Consider the following 25528-nt stretch of genomic DNA (forward strand, 5'->3'; position numbering starts at 1 on the left):
TCCCACCTCGTTACTCTCCATGGATCCCCTGTGACTATCACTCACTCTCACCTCGTTACTCTCCACGGATCCCCGTGACTATCGCTCACTCTCACCTCGTTACTCTCCACGGATCCCCCGTGACTATCACTCACTCTCACCTCGTTACTCTCCAGGGATCCCCTGTGACTATCACTCACTCTCACCTCGTTACTCTCCACGGATCCCCGTGACTATCGCTCACTCTCACCTCGTTACTCTCCACGGATCCCCCGTGACTATCGCTCACTCTCACCTCGTTACTCTCCACGGATCCCCGTGACTATCGCTCACTCTCACCTCGTTACTCTCCACGGATCCCCGTGACTATCGCTCACTCTCACCTCGTTACTCTCCACGGATCCCCCGTGACTATCGCTCACTCTCACCTCGTTACTCTCCACGGATCCCCGTGACTATCACTCACTCTCACCTCGTTACTCTCCACGGATAACCTGTCATTATCGCTCACTCTCACCTCGTTACTCTCCACAGATCCCTGTGAGTGACACACACTCTCAGCTCGTTACTCTCCATGGATCCCCCGTGACTATCACTCACTCTCACCTCGTTACTCTCCACAGATCCCCGTGACTATCACTCACTCTCACCTCGTTACTCTCCATGGATCCCCCGTGACTATCACTCACTCTCACCTCGTTACTCTCCACAGATCCCCGTGACTATCGCTCACTCTCAGCTCGTTACTCTCCATGGATAACCTGTGATTATTGCTCACTCTCACCTCGTTACTCTCCAGGGATCCCCGTGACTATCGCTCACTCTCACCTCGTTACTCTCCAGGGATCCCCGTGACTATCACTCACTCTCTGACCTCGTTACTCTCCACGGATCCCCGTGACTATCACTCACTCTCACCTCGTTACTCTCCACGGATCCCCTGTGACTATCGCTCACTCTCTCCTCGTTACTCTCCACTGATCCCCTGTGACTATCGCTCACTCTCACCTCGTTACTCTCCACGGATCCCCTGTGACTATCGCTCACTCTCACCTCGTTACTCTCCACGGATCCCCGTGACTATCACTCACTCTCACCTCGTTACTCTCCAGGGATCCCCTGTGACTATCACTCACTCTCTCCTCGTTACTCTCCATGGATCCCCTGTGACTATCACTCACTCTCACCTCGTTACTCTCCAGGGATCCCCTGTGACTATCACTCACTCTCTCCTCGTTACTCTCCACTGATCCCCTGTGACTATCGCTCACTCTCACCTCGTTACTCTCCATGGATCCCCTGTGACTATCGCTCACTCTCACCTCGTTACTCTCCACGGATCCCCGTGACTATCGCTCACTCTCACCTCGTTACTCTCCACGGATCCCCTGTGACTGTCGCTCACTCTCAGCTCGTTACTCTCCACGGATCCCCTGTGACTATCGCTCACTCTCACCTCGTTACTCTCCACGGATCCCCTGTGACTGTCGCTCACTCTCAGCTCGTTACTCTCCACGGATCCCCTGTGACTATCGCTCACTCTCACCTCGTTACTCTCCATGGATCCTCTGTGACTATCACTCACTCTCACCTCGTTACTCTCCACGGATCCCCGGGACTATCGCTCACTCTCACCTCGTTACTCTCCATGGATCCCCTGTGACTGACACACAATCTCACCTCGTTACTCTCCACAGATCCCCTGTGACTATCACTCACTCTCACCTCGTTACTCTCCATGGATCCCCCGTGACTATCGCTCACTCTCACCTCGTTACTCTCCATGGATCCCCAGTGACTATCGCTCACTCTCACCTCGTTACTCTCCAGTGATCCCCTGTGACTGACACACAATCTCACCTCGTTACTCTCCACGGATCCCTCACGACTGATGCCCTGAGCCTTGGTCAGACCCTCACTGCTGCTGCCACTGCTCCTGCGAGTGGTCATCGTGTCGGTGGTGCAGAATGCATTCTCCTCTGCAGCAGAGAGAAACTCCCAGTCAATATTTGCAACTTGGCCACCAGCCTGTAACATTTACTGCCCAGGCACCCAACTACACACACGCTCACCATAGCAAGAGCAGTCATGGATATTTAGCAGACACTTGGCTAGGCAAATGGATGATAGAGTAATGTAAGGGTAGTTCATGGCATAAGACATAAGAGCAGAATCAGCCCATTCAGCCCATCGAGTCTGCTCTAATTCCATCAATGCTGATTTATCCCTCACAACCCCATTCTCCTGCCTTCTCCCCATAACCTCTGACATCCTGACTCATCAAGAACCTAAATACACCCAATGACTTAGCTTCCATAAGTGACCGCAGCAAGAATTCCACAGATGCACAACCGCGTGGCTAAAGCCATTTCTCCTTCTAAACAGACATCCCTCTATCCTGAGGCTGTGAGCTCTGCTCCTAGATTCCCCCATTACAGGAAATATCATCTGCACATGGGACTCACAGAAACGTTCACCAACTCAGTGGTGTGATCAGAGTAACTGTTTCCCGAGAAGGGTGCAGACTGTTCTGTGATGTACAGATGTTGTGGGTAGCCGGTTTGGAAACAACAGTCCTGAACACTCAAACCATCAGTTGAGTTTAAATCAGTCCACAACTATTTGAGAATACCACACTGATTTAAAATATATCATTTTGTGATTGTGCACTTTTTGAAGAAACACAAGGGTTAGAGGTAAGTTCGCAATCTTTTTCCCAGGGCAGGAGGGTCTAAAATTAGAGGTATGAGGTCATGAAGGGCACAGACAGGGTGAAAACAAAGTCTTGTTGCCAGGGAGGGGATGTAAATATAAGAGGGCAGAGGTGAGAGGTTGAAAAGGGACATGAGGAGCAGCTTCTTCACACCAAGGTTGATGTATATTTGGAATGAGCTGCCAGAGACCGGCACATCACAACGTTTAAAAGCCATCTACATAAGTATAAGGATACGAGAGTTTTAGAGAACTATGGCTCTAAGGCAGGCAAGCTCACTGTGCAACACAGTCAGCACAGACCAGTTGGGCTGAATGGCCCTTTTCCATGCTCTATCACTCTGTGACTGGAGGACACAGGTTTAAGGTGAGAGGGAAGAAAGGCAAAGAAGGGCAGGGTTTTCCACATGGGGGTGCTGGGTATATGGAACAAACTGCCAGAGGAAGTGGTAGAGGTGGGTACAATTACAATGTTTAAAAGACATTTGGATAGGTAGGTGGATAGCAAAGGTTGCGAGAGATAGGGGCCAAGTGTAGGCCAATGGGACAAGCCTAGGATGGCACCTTGGTAGGTGTGGGTGTTGTTGTTTCAGTGTGATTTGATCCTACAGCTCAATGATTTGCACATGTGTGCTCACTCACCCGCTCTCACAAGCACTCAAGATCAGTAACACAGACAGAATGGTTTGTGAATGATCAGAAGCCCCTACCTCTGCTGCTATTGCTCTCAACATCATGCTCGTTAATTGGGGAAGTGACATCACGGTTCCGGATATCCCCTCCATCTTCATCTTTGCTGTTCCTGAACGTGACATAGCCCTGAGGTGGGAGAGACTCTGAAAGTAGGGTGAATACAAGGTGAGGGATGGTGGCAGCAGGAGTTCTGCTAATCAATGCTGAATCCCTAGTAAACTGTAGCCCAGTCCCCCACAGTAGTGCAAAGTAGTAAGACAGTGTACATGGGTTCATTGTTCATTCAGAAATCTGATGGCAGAGGGGGAAGAAGCTGTTCCTGAAACATTGTGTGTGTGTGCATTCAGGCTTCCATACCTCCTCCCTGATGGCAGTAATAAGAAAAGGACATATTCTGGATGATGGGGGTCCTTAATGATGTATGCCAGCTTGGTGAAGATTTCCTCAATACTGGGAGGCTAGTAACCATGATGAAGCTGGCTGCGTTTACAACTTACTGCAGCCTTTTCTGATCCTGTGCAGTGGCCCCTTCATACCAGACAGTGATGCAACCAGTTAGAATGCTCTCTATGGTACATGTGTAGAAACTTGCTAGTCTTTGGTGACAAACCAAATCTCTTCATACTCCGAATTAAATATAGCCAACAATGTGCCTTCTTTATAATCACATCAATATTCTGGGCCCGGAATAGATCTTCAGAGATGTTGACACCCATGAACTTGAAACTGCTGTGGTCATGGCTTCATGCCCTCTCTGAGGTTTCATCGCACAATCCTGGATGATATTCCCAGTCCAGAACTGCAGGAGTGCCACACTGCTACACTGTCAAGGGCATCTACAAGAGGCAGTGCTTCAAGAAATCAGCATCCATAATGAAAGACCCTCACCATCTCAGATACGTTCTCTTCTTATTACTACCAGAAGGGAGGAGAGACAGGAACCTACAGACCAACACTCAGCAATTCAGGAACAGCTTCTTCCCCGCTGCTTTCAGATTTCTCAATGGTCCAGCAACACCACCTCACTATTTGTCTTTTCTGCTATTTATATTCCTTTGTAACTTATAATAATTATTTATGTCTTGCACAAGACTGGTGCCACAAATTTCCCAACATATTTCAGTGAAATTTATTTAATGTCATGAGTCAAAGGAAATTAAATGACTGCATCCACAAGACCATAAGACATGAGACACAGGAGCAGAATTAGGCCATTCAGCCCATTAAGTCTGCTCCACCATTTTATCATCCTTTCCTTCTTCCTGACTTTTTTAGTTGCTTTTTGTTGGTTTTTAAAAGCTTCCAAATGCTCTAACTTACCACAAATTTTTGCTCCTTATATGCTCTCTCCTTGGCTTTTATGTTGGCTTTGATTTCTCATTAGCCACTGTTGTGTCATCTTGCCTTCAGAATACTTCTTCATCTTTGGGATGTATATATATCCTGTGCCTTCCGAATTGCTTCCGGAAACTCCAACCATTGCTGCTCTGCCGTCATCTCATGCCCCTGTATTTCCTTTACTCCACCGTATTACTGATACATCTGTTTTCCTTCTCAAATTTCTGGGTGAATTCGATCAAATTATGATCACTTGCCCCTAAGCTAAGCTTAGCTTATGCTCTTTAATTAATTCTGGTTTATTACACAACACCCAATCTAGAATAGCTGATCCTTTAGTGGGCTCAACCACAAGCTGCACTAAAAAGCCATCTCATAGGCATTCTAGAAATTTCCCCTCTTGAGATCCAGCACAAATCTGTTTTTCTCAATCTACCTGCATATAGAAACCCCCATGACTATTGTAACATTGCCCTTTTGGCATGCATTTTCTATCTCCTGTTGTAATTTGTAGACCACGTCCTTACTACTGTTTGAGGGTCTGCATATAATTCCCATCAGGGTCTTTTTACCCTTGCAGTTTCTTAGCTGTATCCACAAAGATTCAACATCTTCCTATCTTATGTCACCTCTTTCTAATGATCTGATTTCATTTTGTAGCAACAGAGCCAAGCCGCCCCCTCTGCCTTCCTGCCTGTCCCCGCAATAAAATGTGTACCCTTGGACTTTAAACTTCCAGCTGTAATCTTCTGTCAGCCATTATTCAGTGATACCTACAAAATTATACATACCAATCTTTAACTGTGCTGCAAGTTCATCTACCTTATTCTGTATAGTCGATGTATCCAAAAACAACACCTTCAGTCTTGTGATAACCTGTTTTGATTTTGTCCAGTTTTACACTGCGGCTCATCCTGTTGACTGCAATTCTGCCCCATCTTCAGCCTCTTTTTGCTAGGAGTCTCACTACAGTCTTTGTTTGTAAAGCAACTACCCCATCTTCAGCATTATAACTCTGGTTCCCATTCCCTTGCCAAATTAGTTTAAAACCTCTCAAAGAACTCTTGCAAACCTGCCCGCAAGGATATTGATCCCCCTTGGGTTCAGGTGTACCCCATCCCTATTGTACAGGTCATACCTTCCCCAGAAGAGATCCCAATGATCCATAAATCTGTACCGATGCCCCTTGCACTAGTTTTCAGCCACGCATCCATGTGCCAAATCATAATATTCTTACCCTCACTGGTGCATGACACAGGCAACAATCCAGAGATTGCTATTTTAGAGGTCCTGTTTTTCAACTTTCTATCTAGCTCCCTGAATTCTCTCTTCAGAACCTCCTTAACGTGTCTGCCTGTGTCATTTGTGCCAATATGTCCAAAGACTTCTGGCTGCTCACCTTCCTCTTTGAAAATGCCATGGACCCAATCAAGACATCCCTGACCCTGGCACCTGGGAGACAACATACAGGTGCAAGAAAAACCCTTTGCAATTACCTGGCTTTCTGCATTAATTACTCATAAAATGTGGTCTGATCTTCATCTAAGTTACAATAATAGACAAACACAATCTGCCTAAACTAATATCACACAACCTACTGAGTACACCATTAAAACAAGCTCATTCTAGGTTCAAAAAAGTATGTAAACCGCTGGGGTAATGCCTTCTACAAAAGCTATTTGGAGTCAGGTGTTCCAATCAATGAGATGATAATGAAGGCGTGGGTTATAAAGGTGCCCTGTCCTATAAAAAAAGACTTACAAAGTCAGGTTACTGACAGAATCTGCTCTTCTCAAGAAAGATCTGGTTATGTGCAACATGCCTCCATCAAAACAGAAGAAGAATTGTAGAGATGCATGAAGCTGGAAAAAGCTACAAAAGCATTTCTAAAGACCTGAGTGTTCATCAGTCCACAGGAAGAGAAATTGTCTACAAATAAAGGAAATTCAGTACTGCTGCTCTCTCCCTAGGAGTGGGTGTCCTGCAAAGATCACACCAAGAGCACAACGTGCAATGCTGAAGGAGGAGAAAAAGAACCCAAGGGTAACAGCAGAAGACCTGCAGAAATCTTTAGAACTTGCTAAAGCCTCTGTTCACGTGTCCACTTTCAGACAAACACTGAACAAGAACGGCGTTCATAGAAGGACACCACGGATGAAACCACTGCTCTCCAAAAACAAACTGCTGCACATCTCAAGTTTGCAAAACACCATCTGGATATTCCTCGACACTTCTGAGACAATATTCTGTGGACAGATGAGACAAAAGTTGAACTTTTTGGCAGAAATGCACACCACTATGTTTGGAGGAAAAAGGCCACTGCACACTAACACCAAAACCTCAACTGAACTGTGAAGCGTGGTGGAAGGAGCATGATGGTTTGGGGCTGCTTTGCTGTCCTGGGGCCTGGGCAGCTGCAGTTGTTGAGAGAATAATGAATTCAAATTTGTTTCAAGACATTTGGGAGAATGTCAGGGTAGCAGTCCTTCATCTGAAGTTTAATAGAATTTGGATGAGGCAGCAAGACAATGATCTGAAACACAAGAGTAAATCAACAACAGAATGGTTTAAAAGAAGAAAATTCATGTTTTGGAATGGCCAAGTCAGAGTCCCGACCTTAACCCAATTGAGATGCTGCTGCATGACTTGAAAAGGACTATTCAAGCCAGGTATCGCAGAAATATTGATAAACTGAACCAGATATGTATGGAGGAATGGTCTAAAATTTCTCCTCACTGTTGTGCAAGTCTGATCAGCAATTACAGGAAATGCTTGGCGGAGGTTATTGCTGCTAAAGGAGGTTCTGCCAGTTATTAACTTCAAGGGTTTACGTACTTTTTCCAGCCTGGACTATGAATGGTTAAACAATGTGTTCAATAAAGACATGAAAAGTTCAATGTTATTAGTTTAGGCAGATTGTGTTTGTTTATTATTGTGACAGTGGAAGATCAGACCATATTTTATGAGTAATTAATGTGGAAAACAAGTCACTGTAAAGAGTTCACAAACATTTTCCTTGCAACTGTACATCTGGGTGTCTGTAACATGCCCATAGAATCTTGTCTCAGTTCCCCTGACTATGGAATCTCCTATCAACACTACAGTCTTCTTCAGCTCTCAGCTCTTCTGAGCCAGAGAGCCAGAAACCTCCCCCTTGGTAGGTTGTTACCCTACCAAGATTTGATATCAAGATACACTATCAAGACAATCAAGATTTGAATAGCTCAGACTCAGCAGAAAGCAGCTGATTGGGCAATCAAGGTCAGGTGACCAAGCAGTTTGAAAAGCTCAAATAAATAAGTAGAGGGGTAGCTCAAGTGGACCAGCCTGTGGAAAGCAGCCAGTGAGTGGGCGGGCGAGTGAAGGAGTGGAGATTTGAGGCTTTGACTCGAGAGGCTTCAACAAGAAGAGGCAGAGGACAAGCTTGTTCCCAGTTAGTCTTTACAATGCCTCCTGAGACGGTGATGAGCCTCTCCTGTGAGATGTGGCAGTCTTGGGGGAACTCCCCTCTCCCGCAGAGTCACATCTGCCAGAAGTTCTTGCAGTTGGGCGATCTGGAAGAACGTGTGAGGAACCTGGAGCAGCAGCTGGATGACCTTCGACTCATAAGGGAGAATGAGGCAGTCATAGATGAGAGCTACAGGGAGGTAGTCACACCTAGGCTGCCGGAAGCAGGTCGTTGGGTGACAGTCCGAGGGGGGGAAAGTGAAGGAGAGTAGACAGGTAGTGCAGAGCACCCCTGTAGCCATTCCCCTGAATACTAAGTTTACCATCCTGGATGCTGTTGGTGAGGACGACCGACCAGGTGTGAGCCACTTTGGCAGGGCCTCTGGCACTGAGTCTGACCCTGTGGTGCAGAAGGATGGGACGGAGAAGAGGAAAGCTGTCTGCATTGGAGACTCTATAGTCAGGGGAGTAGACAGGAGATTTTGTGGACGTGAGAAGGAAACCCGCGTGGTTTGTTGCCTCCCGGGTGCCAGGGTCCAGGATGTCTCTGGCTGGGTGCATGGCATCCTGGTACAAGAGGGAAAGCAACCAGAAGTCGTGATGCATGTCGGTACCAATGACACAAGCAGGAAGAGGGATGAGGTCCTGAAGAGTGAGTTTCGGGAACTAGGCAGAAGGCTGAAGAACAGGACCTCAAGGGTGGCGTTCTCAGGATTGCTGCCAGTACTACGTGATAGTGATGGTAGGAATTGGAGGAGATGGCAGTTGAATGCGTGGCTGAGGAGTTGGTGCAGGGGCAGGGTTTTAGATTTTTGGATCATTGGGATCTCTTCTGGGGAAGGTGGGACCTGTACAGATTGGATGGGTTGCACCTGAACTCGAAGGGGAGCAATATCCTTGCAGGTAGGTTTGCTAGCATGGTTCAGGAGGGCTTAAACTAATTTGCAAGGGGGATGGGACCCAGAGCGATAGAGCAGTGAAAGAAGAGCATGGAGTAAAGCCAGATCTAACATATAGAGAGGCTTTGAGGAAAGAGAAGCGAAATAAAGGGTGTAAAGGTAGTAAGGTAGAAGGGCTAAAGTGTGTGCACTTCAATGCAAGAAGCATCAGGAACAAAGGTGACGAACTGAGAGCTTGGATACATACATGGAATTATGATGTAGTGGCCATTACAGAGACTTGGCTGGCACTAGGGCAGGAATGGATTCTCAATATTCATGGATTTCAATGCTTTAAAAGGGATAGAGAGGAGGGGTGGCATTACTGGTCAGGGATACTATTATAGCTACAGAAAGGGTGGGTAATGTAGCAGGATCCTCTTTTGAGTCAGTATGGGTGGAAGTCAGGAACAGGAAGGGAGCAGTTACTCTACTGGGGGTATTCTATAGGCCCCCTGGTAGCAGCGGAGATAGCGAGGAGCAGATTGGGAGGCAGATTTTGGAAAGGTGCAAAAATAACAGGGTTGTTATCATGGGCGACTTTAACTTCCCTAATATTGATTGGCACTTGATTAGTTCCAAGGGTTTAGATGGGGCAGAGTTTGTTAAGTGTGTCCAGGATGGATTCCTGTCACAGTATGTCGACAGGCTGACTAGGGGGAATGCCATACTAGATCTAGTATTAGGTAACGAACTGGGTCAGGTCACAGATCTGTCAGTGGGTGAGCATCTGGGGGACAGTGATAACTGCTCCCTGACCTTTAGTATTATCATGGAAAAGGATAGAATCAGAGAGGACAGGAAAATTTTTAATTGGGGAAGGGCAAATTATGAGGCAAGAAGGTTAGAACTTGCAGGTGTGAATTGGGATGATGTTTTTGCAGGGAAATGTACTACGGACATGTGGTCGATGTTTAAGGATCTCTTGAGTTGTTAAAATACATTAGGACGGATAAGTGCCCGGGGCCTGATGGAATATTCCTCAGGCTGCTCCGAGGCAAGGAAAGAGATTGCTGAGCCTCTGGCTAGGATCTTTATGTCCTTGTTGTCCACGGGAATGGTATTGGAGGACTGGAGGGAAGCAAATGTTGTTGCCTTGTTCAAAAAAGGTAGTAGGGATAGTCCAGGTAATTATAGACCAGTGAGCCTTATGTCTGTGGTGGGAAAGCTGTTGGAAAAGATTCTTAGAGATAGGATCTATGGGCATTTAGAGAATAATGGTCTGATCAGGGACAGTCAGCATGGCTTTGTGAAGGGCAGATCGTGCCTAACAAGACTGATAGTGTTCTTTGAGGAGGTGATCAGGCACATAGATGAGGGTAGTGCAGTGGATGTGATCTACATGGATTTTAGTAAGGCATTTGACAAGGTTCCACAGGGTAGGCTTATTCAGAAAGTCAGAAGGCATGGGATCCAGGGAAGTTTGGCCAGGTGGGTTCAGAATTGGCTTGCCTGCAGAAGGCAGAGGGTTGTGGTGGAGGGAGTACTTTCAGATTGGAGGGTTGTGACTAGTGGTGTCCCACAAGGATCTGTTCTGGGACCTCTACGTTTCGAGATTTTTATTAACGACCTGGATATGGAGGTAGAAGGGTGGGTTGGCAAGTTTGCAGACGACACAAAGGTTAGTGGTGTTTTAGATAGCATAGAGGATTGTTGAAGATTGCAGAGAGACATTGATAGGATGCAGAACATAAGAGATAGGAGCAGGAGTAGGCCAACTGGCCCCTCAAGCCTGCTCCGCCATTCAACAAGATCATGGCTGATCCAATCTTAACTCTAGTTTTCACCGAATCCCACAAGGCAACAGTGCCAACCAACAGGGCACCATACCGCCCATTTTATTTTATTATTCATCCCACCCAAACCCATGTGATCACCCGGGGAAAAAAAAACGATTTGCCAATTGAGGAGAAAAAATCTGGAAAATTCCTCTCCGACCCATCCAGGCTATCGAAAACTGGCCCAGGAGATCACATGGCTGATCTAAACCCAGCCACATGTCCACTTACCTGCTCGCTCACCGTATCCCCTAATGCCATTTTTATCCAGGAAAATGTCTGTCTCCGTTTTGAATTTATTGAGTGTAGTAGCTTCCACAGCTCTCTGGGGCAGTAAATTCCACAGCCCCACTACCCTCTGAATGAAGAAATTTCTCCTCATCTCAGTCCTGTATCCCCTTATTTTAAGATTATGTCCCCTAGTCCTAGTTTCACCCATCATTGGGAACATTCTCCCTGCATCCACCCGAGCAAGCCCCTTCACAATCTTATATGTTTCAATAAGATCGCCTCTCATTCTTCGGAACACCAATGAGTAGAGTCCCAATCTACTCAACCTCTCATCATACGTCAACCCACCCATCCCCGGAATTAACCTAATGAACCTTCTCTGCACTGCCTCGAGAGCCAGTATGTCCTTTCTTAAATATGGACACCAGAACTGCACACAGTACTCCAGGTGTGGTCTCACCAATACCTGGTACAACTGCAGTAAGTCCTCCCTGTTCTTATACTCCATCCCCCTAGCAATAAAAGCCAGCATTCCATTGGCCTTCTTGACCACCTGCTGCACTTGCATACTAACTTTTTGTGTTTCCTGCACCAGGATCCCCAGATCCCTTTGCACAGAAGCACTTTCCAGTTTCTCTCCATTTAGATAATAACTTGCTCTATTATTTTTCCTGCCAAAGTGCAAGACCTCACACTTGTCAGTATATTTCATCTGCCAAATGTCTGCCCATTCACTCAGTCTATCTATGTCCCCCTGCAGAGTTTCAAAGTCCTCCACACTCATTACACTACCTCCCATCTTTGTGTCATCAGCAAACTTCGATATGTTGCACCTAGTCCCTTTCTCCAAATCATTAATATAGATTGTAAAAAGTTGGGGTCCCAACACCGACCCCTGCGGAACACCACTAGTACCAACTGCCAGTCTGAGAATAAACCATTTATCCCAACTCTCTGTTTTCTGTTCGAAAGCCAATCCTCCACCCGTGCCAGAATATTATCCCCAATCCCATGATTTTTTACTTTAAGTAATAATCTTTGGTGTGGCACCTTGTCAAATGCCTTTTGGAAGTCCAAATACACCACATCCACTGGTTCCGCTTTATCTACCCTATATGTTATGTCCTCAAAGAACTCCAACAAATTTGTCAAACATGACTTCCCTTTTGTAAAGCCATGCTGACTTTGTCCTATTAAGCTATGTTTATCCAAATGCCCTGTTACTGTTTCCTTAATTATCGATTCCAACATTTTGCCAACCATAGATGTTAGGCTAACTGGCCTATAATTCCCAGCCTTCTGTCTATTGCCCTTTTTAAATAAAGGAGTTACATTAGCATTTTTCCAATCTGCCGGGACCATTGCCGAGTCCAGCGAGTTTTGAAAAATTATCACTAATGCATCCACAATCCCGACCGCCACTTCCCTTAAGACCCTAGGATGCAAGCCATCCGGTCCAGGGGAATTATCCACCTTCAGACCCATTAATCTATCAAGTACCATTTCCTTGGTGATTTGAATCGTAGTTAGCTTCTCTCCCCCTAGAGCCCCCTGTTTATCCAGTGTTGGGATATTTTGAGTGTCCTCTACTGTAAAAACTGATACAAAATATTTGTTCAGCGTTTCCGCCATCTCCATGTCCCCTACCATTAATTTCCCGGTCTCATCTTCTAGGGGACCAACATTTACTTTAGCCACCCTTTTTCTTTTTATGTAACTATAAAAACTCTTACTATCTGCTTTTATGTTTTTCGCCAATTTACTTTCATAATCTATCTTCCCCTTCTTAATCAATCTTTTTGTTATTTGCTGCTGATCTTTAAAAGCTTCTCCATCTTTAATCTTCCCACTAGATTTAGCTACCTAATATAACTTGCTTTTTAGTCGTATACTTTGCTTTATTTCTTTACTTAGCCACAGATAACTATTTTTTCTTTTACACCCTTTTTTCTTCAGTGGAATATATTTTTCTTGATAGTTGTAAAATAACTCCTTAAATATACACCACTGATCAAGTACCGATCTACCCTTTAATCTATTTTCCCAATCCATCTTAAGCAATTCCGCTCTCATACCATCATAGTCTCCTTTATTTAAGCTCAGTACGCTTGTTTGAGATCCAACCCTCTCATCCTCTAATTGAATATGGAATTCGACCATGTTATGGTCACTCATTCCAAGGGGATCCTTTACTAGGACATTTTTTATTAGTCCTGTCTCATTACACAGGACCAGATCTAAGACTGCTTGCCCCCTTGTCAGCTCAGTAACGTATTGTTCAAGGAACCCACCCCGAATACACTCAATAAACTCTTCTTCAAGGCTGCCATGTCCAACTTGATTAGTCCAGTCAATATGAAAGTTAAAATCCCCCATAATAATAGCTGTTCCCTTATTACAAGCCCCAACTATTTCCTGATTTATGCTCCGACCAACTGAATTACAGCTGTTCGGAGGCCTATAGACTACTCCCACCACTGCTTTTTTCCCTTTACTATTTCTTATTTCTACCCAAATTGTTTCGTTATCCTGATCCTTTGAGCCAATATCATTTCGCTTTATTGCAGTGATTTCTTGCTTTATTAACATAGCCACCCCACCTCCTTTTCCTTCTTGCCTGTCTCTCCTAATTGTCGAATACCCTTGTATGTTTAATTCCCAGTCCTGGTCACCCTGCAGCCATGTTTCCGTAATTGCCACAATATCATAACCATACGTAATTATTTGTACCGTCAACTCATCAATTTTATTCCTAATACTACGTGCATTCAAATAAAGGACTTTCAAATATGCTTGACACTTATTTCCTACCTTTTCCTTTTGTACAACTTTACGCTTATCTCCGTACATTCTTTCCCCTCCTGACACACTCTGTCTTTTTATTCCTCCACTTTTACCTACATCAGCCCGGTTCAGGTGAAGCCCGTCCCTCCGGAACAGTTCTCTCCTGTCCCAGTACTGGTGCCAGTGTCCCAAGAAGCAAAACCCACTTCTCCCACACCAGTCTTTGAGCCACTTTGAAGTGGGCTGAGAAGTGGCAGATGGAGTTCAACCCGGAGAAGTGTGAGGTGGCACACTTTGGAAGGACAAACTCCAAGGCAGAGTACAAAGTAAATGGCAGGATACTTGGTAGTGTGGAGGAGCAGAGGGATTTGGGGTTACATGTCCACAGATTCCTGAAAGTTGCCTCACAGGTAGATAGGGTAGTTAAGAAAGCTTATGGGGTGTTAGCTTTCATAAGTCGAGGGACAGAGTTTAAGAGACGTGATGTAATGATGCAGCTCTATAGAACTCTAATTAGGCCACACTTGGAGTACTGTGTCCAGTTTTGGTCTCCTCACTATAGGAAGGATGTGGAAGCATTGGAAAAGGTACAGAGGAGATTTACCAGGATGTTGCCTGGTTTAGAGAGTATGGATTATGATCAGAGATTAAGGGAGCTAGGGCTTTACTCTTTGGAGAGAAGGAGGATGAGAGGAGATATGATAGAGGTGTACAAGATATTAAGAGGAATAGACAGAGTGGACAGCCAGCGCCTCTTCCCCAGGGCACCACTGCTCAGTACAAGAGGACATGGCTTTAAGGTAAGGGGAGGGAAGTTCAAGGGGGATATCAGAGGAAGGTTTTTCCACTCAGAGTGGTTGGTGCGTGGAATGCACTGCCTGAGTCAGTGGTGGAGGCAGATATACTAGTGAAGTTTAAGAGACCACTAGACAGGTACATGGAGGAATTTAAGGTGGGGGGTTATGTGAGAGGCAGGGTTTGAGGGTCGGCACAACATTGTGGGCCAAAGGGCCTGTACTGTGCTGTACTATTCTATGTTCTATAATATCTAAAGTGGTAAACTTATTATTGAGGGGAATGGCCACAGGTGTACTCTGTACTGGCTGTGCATTTCCCTTCCTTTTCCTGCAATCTAGGGCTGACTACCTCCCTGTAGCTCCTGACTATCAACTCCTCACTCTCCTGTACGAGTAGAAGTCATCAAACTGCAGTTCCATTTCCTTAATGTTTTCTCTCAGGATCTGCAACTTGGTGCACCTGGTGCAAATGTGGTCTCCCAGACATCTCTTATCCCACACACCATACAACACACTGCCCTGGAGCCATTCTCACTACACTACTAAGCCCTAACAGACGAGGAATGAACAAATAAGAACAAATAGAGAAACTGATCAGATACTTTACTTTGTCTGAGCTTGATGAGCCAAAGCCACTCAAAAGAATGGCCACTCCGCTTGCACATACATTATTTTGATTAATCCCTAATAAATCCCTCTCGTTGATTGGATGCAGTCCAACTCGGAGAAACTGCCATGAAAATCTGCCTTTTAAATCTTGATTTCGGACCTGATCAAAGAGGTAGCTCTATTTACGCACTACATTCTAGTCCTCTCAAAATGAATGCTAACATTGCATTTGTCTTCCTTTCCACCAACCCAATCTGCAAGTTAACCTTTAGGGAATACTGCACAAGGACTCCAAAGTCCCTCCAATTTTTGAATTTTCTCCCCATTTAGAAAACATTCTACGCCTTTATTTTTTTTGAAGTATCTTTATTTTCAAACAAAAATTATTTTTAAAAATCTTTATTTTTTAGTTTTTTGAAGAAGTAACAGAAAAAAATTGATGAGGGTAGGGCAGTGGATGTGGTCTACATGGACTTTAGCAAAGCATTTGACAAGGTCCCTCATGAGAGACTCATCCAGAAAGTCATGAGGCATGGGATAAGTGGAACCTTGGCTGTTTGGATAAAAAATTGGCTTAAAGGAAGAAAGCAGAGGGTAGTTGTGGAAGGAAAGTACTCCGCCTGGAGGTCGGTGACTAGTGGAGTGCCGCAGGGATCTGTCCTGGGACCCCTGCTATTTGTGATTTTTATAAATGACCTGGATGTAGAGGTGGAAGGATGGGTGAGTAAGTTTGCGGATAACACGAAGATTGGAGGAGTTGTGGATGGAGCTGTAGGTTGTCGAAGGTTACAAGAGGATATAGACAGGCTGCAGAGTTGGGCAGAAAAATGGCAAGGATGGATGTGGAAGCTATGGAGAGGATGCAGAGGAGATTTACCAGGATGTTGCCTGGTTTGGAGAACAAGTCATATGAAGCAAGGTTAGCAGAGCTGGGGCTTTTCTCTTTGGAGCTTAGAAGAATGAGAGGGGACTTGATAGAGGTCTACAAGATTATGAGAGGCATAGATAGGGTAGATAGTCAGTACCTGTTTCCCAGGGCACCAATAGCAAACACAAGAGGGCATATGTACAAAATTAAGAGAGGGAAGTTTAGGGGAGACATCAGGGGTAAGTTGTTTTTTTTTTACACAAAGAGTTGTGAGTGCCTGGAATGAGTTGCCAGAGATGGTGGTGGAGGCTAAAACATTAGGGGTATTTAAGAGCCTCTTGGACAGGCATGTGGATGAAAGAAAAATGGAGGGTTATGGGGTAGTGTGGGTTTAGTACTTTTTTTTAAGGATTATATGGGTCGGCACAACATGGAGGGCTGAAGGGCCTGTACTGTGCTGTAGTGTTCTATGGTTTTATGGTTTATTCCTTCTACAAAGTGCAGGACCATACACTTCCCTACGCTATATTCCATTTGTCACTTCTTTGTCCATTCTTCTAATCTAAGACCTTCTGCAGACTTCCTGCTTCCTTAAAGCTACCTACCCCACGAGTTATCTTCATATTATCTGCAAATTTGGCCATAAAGCCATCAATTCCATCATCCAAATCATTGACATAGAATTTGAACACCAGCCACCAGCAGTCAACCAGAAAAGGCTCCCTTTATTCCCCCCTTTGCCCTTTGCAGTCAACTAATTTTTTTTATCCATGCAAGCAACTTTCCATGTCTTTTTTCTTGTTAAGCAGCCTCTTGTGTGACCCCCCCACTTGTCGGAGGTTTTCTGAAAATCCAACTACATAACATCAAACGATTCTCCTTTGTCCAACTTGCCTGCTATTTCCTCAAAGAATTCCAACTGATTTGTCGGGGGAAATATCTCCTTAAGGAAACCAAGGTGACTTTGTCCTAAATAATAAGCTGACTGTGGTGTTTTCTCTTGAATGGGATGTTAAACCAAGATCCCCTCATTCTCTCCCACCCACCACCCACTGCTCTCATCAGTTGGCTGCTATTGGTTAATCACTTCACCGTCCCCACCTCCAAAGACAAATCACCAGCTGTATCTCACCGTACTGTCGCGCCCATCGACTGGCTTCAAGGCGTGTGATGTGGGCTAATGCCTGTGGCCCATCATGAATGCTTGGACCTTTGGTTCTCCGAGACTGAGGATGCCGAGCTGACAGTGGACGGAGTTGGAATGGGCAGAACTCATCCGAGGAGCTAAAATCTTCATCTATTCCTGCAAGAGGGATTGAGGCTTCAGACCACCAATTGACAACTGACATGTTGCTTATAAAACATTGCTGACCAGAAGGTGCCCCATAGGCCATCCCAACCCTGGCTCTGGCTCCAGCAGTAGGTCTCCTGCAGCCCACCCCCACTCCCAGTCCGAACCTTTCTACATTCAAGATCTAAGTCTATTTATCAGATGCACAGCGAAACATACAGTGAAATGTGAGGCCTTCTGTTGGTTGGGTTTGACCATGGATATTGTTTGAGATCAGAGCTTGCCTTGTGCTCCATGAGCTGCCAGTCAAGGCTGCGTGAAGCGACTGGTTTTTAAGGCATCAGTAAACCGTCTTCACCCCTTTCCTGTCAGTAGACACAGTTCTGCCAGGCTTAGTGAAGGCTAAGAACTAGAACTGGTTGTTAAGGGTGTGCTGGGGCAGGTTGCAAGGGTCTCCACACATTCTAGCATCAACAAAACATGCCCACGATGCTCAGCAGAACAACACAGAACAATTAACACAATAACAAAACAAGCCCTGTTCTTCCCAGCCACCCTCACACGTAGAGTCCTCAAACCCCAAGACAGGCTGTCTTCAGCCTTCAGCAGACTCAGACTTGGGCTTCCAGTGAGGCAGCCTGTCTGTGAGCAGTTTGGACCTTCTCCCCATCACTGAATGATTTTCCTCCTGGTGCTCCCACATTCTGAAGATGGACAGGTTAGGCTTAGTGAGCTGTGGGCATGCTATGGCAGTACTTGCGGGCTGCCCCCAGTTCATCCTCAGACTGTGTTAATTGTTGACGCAAACAGCACATTTCACATTATGTCTCTATGTACACGTGATAAGTAAAGCTAATATTTACAGAGGGTTATAAAATCACAAGGAGCATTTAATAAATGAACACAGTCCTTTTCTGCAGGGTAGGGGAGTCCAAAGCCAGAGGACACAGGTTTAATGTGGGAGGGGAAAGAATAAAAAGAACCCATGGGGCAACTTATTGGCATAGAGGGTGTGCGATAGTTTCTGAGGCAGATGCTTAGGAATCACATACAGTCATACAATAAAACAGGCCCTTTGGCCCAACTGGTCCATTCTGACCAATTCATTTAACTGAACTAGTCCTATTTGCCTGTGTTTACCCCATATTCCTCTGAGCCCTTCCTTCCTATCCATGTATCTTGTCCAAGTGTCTTTTAAATGTTGTAACTATATCATAAGACATAGGTGCAGAATTAGGCCATTTGGCCCATCAAGATGCTCTGCCATTCTATCATGGCTGATTTACTATCCCTTGCAACCCCAGTGGGCTCAACCACAAGCTGCTCTAAAAAGCCTTCTCATAGGCACTCCACAAATTCCTTCTCTAGTGATCCAACACCAACCAGATTTTCCCATGTGCCTTCATATTTAAATCATCATGACTATCTTTAAGATTGCCCTTTTTTGACATGCAGTTTCTATGTTCCTGCCTCAGTCACTTTGTCTGACAGCTCATTCCACAGACACATTGTCCTGGGTGTGAATAAGTTCTTCCTCCTCCTCTTCTCGCATTAAACCCGTGTCCTCTGGCTCTGGACTCCTCTGCCCTGCAGAAAAGGACTGAATATGTTCATTTTATCTATGCCCCTTGTGATTGTATAAACCTTTATAAAAATTAGCTTTATTTTTCACATGTACATAGAGACCTACAGTGAAAATGCATCATTTGTGTCAACAACTAACAAGTCTGAGATTATGGTGTGGAAAGAAACTGGATCACCCAAAGGAACCCATGTGGTCCCGGGAAGAACATACAATTTCCATGCAGACAGCTGTGAGAATTAAACCCTGATTGGTGATCGCTGGCTGGCACTGTAAAGTGATGCACTAACTGCTGCACCACTCTATATCCCCAGCACTGAGCAATCAGCAGTTGTATGTTGCACTCCCTGAAACCAGCTGAAGTGCAACCTACCTGTGTCCCTGCGGACTGACTTCGACACCGGGGCAGTGTGCAGGTCAATGAGACTTGCTATCTTCATGTATCCATACGTCAAAGCCAAGGAGCGGGCAGTGTCTCCATTGTCATCCTTCACATCGACTTGAACATCCTGTGTGGACAATTATCTAACTTGGACACACACACACACTGCAAGCACTATAGGGCTATTAAAACAAAAACTTAATACCACCTTAAAAGTACCTTCCCTCACACAGTTAACCATTCTAGTTATCCTGACCCCCTCCTCTGTCTATTACATCAGTGACTGCACTGTAAGCACTTTAAGCCACTGTTTACATTTAAAATACATGCCAGTATTTATGTATTTATGTACATTTTATTCCATATCCGCATTGTAACTTCTGTTATTTTTTATATAATTCTTTATATTTGTTAAATGTTTTTGTTATGTCATTCCAACACACCACACCAAATTCCTAATAAATACAAATATTAATAATTTATTTGGAGAGCACTTTTCATACAGACGATGCAGTTCAAAATGTTTTACGATGCACTTATGTGCATATATAAGTGCATATATGAAATTAAATTTAAAAATAAAAAATAAAAATAAACATGAAAATAAAAGAAAAAAAATGAAGTTATTTAAAAGTAAGTTTAAATAATTATGTTTTGAGCTGATATTTAAAAATATAGTTGATTATTGAATTATAGTTTTAGGTACTCAATTCCATAGTTTGGAAGCATAGTTCAAAAAAGGCAATTCCCTTCTGAGATATATAAATGTATATGGTGAATAAAGTTGATCCTTGATATATGCACATACATGCGCACACACAGAGTTCCAGAACATACACCCCACTGAGCACACAGACCCCATAGGTCCATTTATAGGTTGTAGGAGCACATAGACACTTAAGAGTGTTCTACACAGAACCAGTAACCATGGATGATGGGTGCTACAATTGGACATGGTTATCATGTGTGTCCATTGATCCAACATGCTGCAGACATTGACCACCCTGCCTGGCCCCACTCCAACCCATCGGTCAGCTGATACAGCATAGGACTAACCACAATGGGTTCTTCACATGCTGGAAATCCAGAGCAACACACAAACTGCTGGAGGAACTCTGCAGGTCAGGCAGCATCTATGGAAAAGAGTAAACAGTTGACGTTTCAGGCTGAGGTCCTTCATCAGGACTGGACTGATTATGACGTGATCTATTCCTGATGAAGGGTCTCAGCCCAAATCAACTGTTTATTCCTCTCCACAGATGCTTCCTGATTTGCTGAGTTCCTTCAGCATTTTGTGTGCGCTGCTCAGGCTGGGACTGACTGTTGCCTTTCGGATCTGTTGAGTGAAGCCCATCACACTGGTCAGCTGCACCACGGAACAGACCATCAGCCCAGGTCCCTGGCAGAAGCAGGCTGACATAGCTCACATTTCACATCTCCAACGCGGCGCACCCAGAGCCGTTACCATGACACAGGATGGTGGAGGTGAGACACACGTACATGGTTCAGTAGGTACTGGACAATGATCTCATGGCCTGAAGCAGCAGCTTCCATCAGGGGGGTGAATCCGTATGTGGGCTCTCTGAAATAGAAGATATCGATGTCACTGCAGGGAGGTGGAGAGCAACAGCAACTCCTGAGGGTGCATAAGTGTTGTACAGCACAGAAACAGACCCTCCAGCCCAACTATGTCTATGCCAACTCATTGTTACCAGTCCACTTAAGACTATAAGAAATACAAAATTTGGCCATTCAGCCCATCAAGACTGCTCTGTTATTCCATCATGGCTGATTTATTTTCCCGCTCAGCCCCATTCTCCTGCCTTCTTCCCATAATCTTTGATGCCCTCACTAATTAAGAACCTATCAACCTCCATCTTAAATATACCAAATGACTTGGCCTCCACAGCCATTTGTGATAAAGAATTCCACGGATTCACTACCGTGGGCTTGTACACGCTGGAATTAAGGAGATTGAGAGGGGATCTGATTGCAACATATAAGATTATTAAGGGATTGGACAAGATAGAGGCAGGAAATATGTTCCAGATGCTGGGAGAGTCCAGTACCAGAGGGCATGGTTTGAGAATAAGGGGTAGGTCATTTAGGACAGAGTTAAGGAAAAACGTCTTCTCCCAGAGAGTTGTGGGGGTCTGGAATGCACTGCCTCGGAAGGCAGTGGAGGCCAATTCTCTGAATGCTTTCAAGAAGGAGCTAGATAGGTATCTTATGGATAGGGGAATCAAGGGATATGGGGACAAGGCAGGAACCGGGTATTGATAGTAGATGATCAGCCATGATCTCAAAATGGCGGTGCAGGCTCGAAGGGCCGAATGGTCTACTTCTGCACCTATTGTCATCTGGCTTAAGAAATTCCTCTTTATCTCTGTTCTAAAGGGATGTCCTTCTAGTCTGAGGCTGTGCCCTCTGGTCCTAGAAAATGTATGTTAGTATACAGTAACATATATGTATTTTGATAATAAATCTTTAAAATCATTTCATGTGTCCACTCTTACCTGACATTTGCATCTGCCCCATTGTCCAGAAGAAACTTGACCATCTGTTGGTGCCCGGTGCTGGTACAGTGGAATAGGGCAGTCCAGCCCCTGCTGTCCTTCATCTCCATCTCAGCCCCTTGCTGCATCGACACAACAAAATGCTTCAGCACAAGATTCTGCAGATGCTGGAAATCCAGAGCAACACACACAAATTGCTGGAGGAACTCAGCAGGTCAGACAGCATCCATGGAAATAAATAAACAGTCAACGTTTTGGGTCAAGACCTTAAATATTTCCATAGAATTTGCCTGACTTACTGAGTTCCTCCAGCATTTTGTATTTGTTGTGTTACGAACCCCGTAACTGGGTCACTTACCAGCAAAGATAGAGGTCCGTTGAAGTCTGATGGTACTATTTTTAACAGTATTTATTGATAAAGGGGCACAAAGATAAGATCAATGCAAACATACAGATAATATACGTCGTCAATACTAAATCTAAAAGCGCGGGTATAATAATAATCAATAAAAAATAGCTCTATCGTTGTCTAGGGGATAATGTATTGTCCGATGGAAATATAAAAGTCACTGTTAGTTCGTTCAAGCTGCAGCGTTTTGGGTTTGAGAGAGAGACGGGTTAAACTTGCCCAGTTCTTTCATGATGTCAATCCTTCGAGTCTTTTGGGAGTTGGGTTCCCCGTTGTTAGCTAAAAGCCAGTCTCCCGTGGTAAAAGCCACCAGTTCCAGGGCAAAATGGAACCGAATGCACGTGGCCTCCTCCCCACCGGCTTCCGCTATTACGGGATCGCTAGTGTTTCTTCTGGTGCGTCTGAGGGGCTGTTCCCACAGACCCTCTATTATCCTGACTCACAGGGTCTCAGAAGTCAATCAGGTTGGGGGTGATGCAGTCCCTCCCTCAACCAGCCCACTTTGCCTGAGGGCTTCCACGTAGCACAGTATTGCAATACACAACTTCGGCTTCAAGAGACAATGGCCGTGTCCCGTAGCTTTATATCGCCAGGGGAATGAGACATTCCACACATCTCTCTCTCATTTCCTGGGTCTCCTGACCCAAATCAATAGTGATCTTGCAATTCTCACAAAGGAGGGGGCTACCCCGCACCCTTTGGCCCCTCAGAGCTGTGGTACATTCATAACAGTTGACAAGGCAAGGGTTCTGTCCATCAATCTTATCCTTTCAGTGGCAATTCCACTGAGGTCTGGAGTGGGGGTTGGGGGCCACCAAGAGACCCAAGACAACTCTGAAGGAGTAATAAGCTGAGATGGGAGAGACTGTGTATTCAATAACAGTTGCCCAGGAGCTTCATCAGTTGCAATTTTATGGGACAGTGGCAAAGAGAAAGCCACTGTTGAAAAAAAAATCATGTGAAATCTCAGCTGGAGTTTGCTAGAAAGCATGTGGGAGACTCTGAAGTCAGCTGGAAGAAGGTTCTACGGTCTGGTGAAACCAAAATTGAGCTTTTTGACCACCAGACTAAAGTCCGCACATCATCAAAATCGCACCATCCCTATCATGAAGTATGGTGGTGGTTGCATCATGCTGTGGGGATGCTTCACTGCAGCAAGGCCACGAAGACTTGCGAAGGTAGAGGGTAAAACAAATGCAGCAAAATACAGGAAACCCTGGAGGAAAACCTGATGCAGTCTGCAAGAGAACTGCGACTTGGGAGATGTATTTTCCAGCAAGAGAGCCAAAGCTACACAGGAAACAATAGTTAATGTCCGGGAGTAGCCAAGTCGGAGTCCAGACCTCAATCCAATTGAGAATTTGTGGCTGGACTTGAAAAGGGCTGTTCACTCACGATCCTCATGCAATCTGACAGAGCTCGAGCAGTTTAGTAAAGAAGAATGGGGAAAAATTGCAGTGTCCAGATGTGCAAAGCTGATAAGAGATCTGTCCACACAGACTCAAGGCTGTAATTGCTGCTGAAGGTGCATCTACTAAATACTCACTTGAAGGGGATGTAATTACACAATCAATTATTTTGTGTTCAATAATTGTAATAAATTTAGACCAATTTGTAAAAATTTGCTTTCACTTTGATACAGAAGATTCTTTTCCTGTTGATCAGTGTCAGAAAAGCCAAATTAAATCCACTGTGACTCAATGTTGTAAAACAATAAAACATGAAAACTTCCAAGTGGGGGGGAATACTTTTTTTATGGGCACTGTATATATTTCTTACAGTATAGTGTATTTTATGTATTTCACTGTACTGCTGCCACAACAAATTTCTTGATATACGGTGGTCAGCCTGATCAGAGGGGATGACGAGACGGCCTACAGGGATGAGGTCCAGCACCTGGCCACGTGGTGTGCCGACAACAACCTGGCCCTTAACACCCAAAAGACCAAGGAGATCATTGTGGACTTCAGGCATGCTAGGAGCCACACTCACGTCCCTACCTACATCAATGAAGCTGTAGCGAAGCATGTATCAAGCTTCAAATTCCTTGGTGTCCACATTTCCGAGGATCTCACCTGGTCCCTGAACTCCTCCATCCTGATCAAAAAGGCGCAGCAGCGCCTTTATTTCCTGCGGAGCATCAAAGTTCACCTCTGTCCCAGGATACTGACGGAATTTTACCGTTGTACCATTGAGAGCAGACTCACCAACTGCATCTCAGTGTGGTATGGCAATTGTCCCGTAGCGGACCGCAAAGCTCTCGAGCGTGTGGTGAAAACTACCCAGCGGAGTATCGGCACCCATTGCCCACCATTGAGAACATCTACCATAAACGCTGCCTGGGCAGGGCAAAGAGCATTATCAAGGATGCATCTCACCCTAACCATGGACTTTTTACTCTCCTCACACCCGGTAGGTGCTACAGGAGCCTCCGCTCCCACACCAGCAAGCACAGGAACAGCTTCTTCCCCGAGGCTGTGACCCTGCTGAACCTCACATCACAGCACTAAGCAGTATTGCACCCATATTGTACTGTCTCAGTACTGTTGTATTTGTGTGCTGCAGCATTTACTTTTATTTGTAGTTATTTTGTAAATAACACTATTCTTTGTATTTCTGGTTAGATGCCAACTGCACTTCACTTGCTTTGTACCTGTACTCAGCACAATGACAATAAATTTGAATCTAATCTAATCTAATACGTCAGTGATAATAAACCTGATTCTGATCCTGACATCTCAACAAAATCCTCATTTCAGTTTAGTTTCCAGTTACAATCCCCTTTCATTTTATTAAAAGTTAAAGATTAGCTTTTTTGTTACATGTACAATACTGTGCAAAAGTCTTAGCAGTGTGTGTGTGTGTGTGTGTATCCTAAGATTAATCATGGTTGTGAAAAGGAGAAGGAAGAGGGGAGAGAGCAGGATGCACCAGAGAGACATTCTATAATGACCAATAAACCAATTCTTTGGAATCAAGTTACCTTACCCGGTGTCTCAGGGCTGGGTTAGTCAGCACCCGCACCACCCCTTGTCCCTGGCACTCCTCTGCCATCTGTCCTGCCACCACTGCCCCTCGCCCCCACCAGCCAGCAGCACTTCACCCTGACCATTCCCAATGTCCTTTACTCCCACCAGATTTACAAATGTGCTCTGCTCCATGTTGACAAATACA

The 25528-nt window shown here is 45.0% G+C and overlaps 2 protein-coding genes across 7 annotated transcripts in view; one reads left to right on the plus strand and one right to left on the minus strand.

Annotated features, from left to right (window-relative positions):
* abca3b (ATP-binding cassette, sub-family A (ABC1), member 3b) overlaps positions 1-25528 on the plus strand; it is a 235319-nt gene that overhangs the window by 195977 nt on the left and 13814 nt on the right. The window lies entirely within an intron of this gene.
* The window catches only part of anks3 (ankyrin repeat and sterile alpha motif domain containing 3), a 60273-nt gene that overhangs the window by 17698 nt on the left and 17047 nt on the right, over positions 1-25528 (minus strand). For 4 of the 5 annotated variants that reach the window (XM_059978843.1, XM_059978844.1, XM_059978846.1 and 1 more), the window contains 6 exons: positions 21946-22067; positions 20930-21011; positions 19421-19556; positions 17307-17477; positions 3402-3527; positions 1840-1958 (listed from right to left, as the gene is read on the minus strand). In XM_059978843.1, coding sequence (XP_059834826.1) covers positions 1840-1958; positions 3402-3527; positions 17307-17477; positions 19421-19556; positions 20930-21011; positions 21946-22067 — 756 coding nt within the window. The remainder of the gene's footprint in view (positions 1-1839; positions 1959-3401; positions 3528-17306; positions 17478-19420; positions 19557-20929; positions 21012-21945; positions 22068-25528) is intronic. The other variant, XM_059978845.1, reaches the window with a different exon arrangement.

The sequence above is a fragment of the Hypanus sabinus genome, chromosome 9 (assembly GCF_030144855.1).
Source record: "Hypanus sabinus isolate sHypSab1 chromosome 9, sHypSab1.hap1, whole genome shotgun sequence".
Classification (NCBI taxonomy): Eukaryota; Metazoa; Chordata; class Chondrichthyes; order Myliobatiformes; family Dasyatidae; genus Hypanus; species Hypanus sabinus.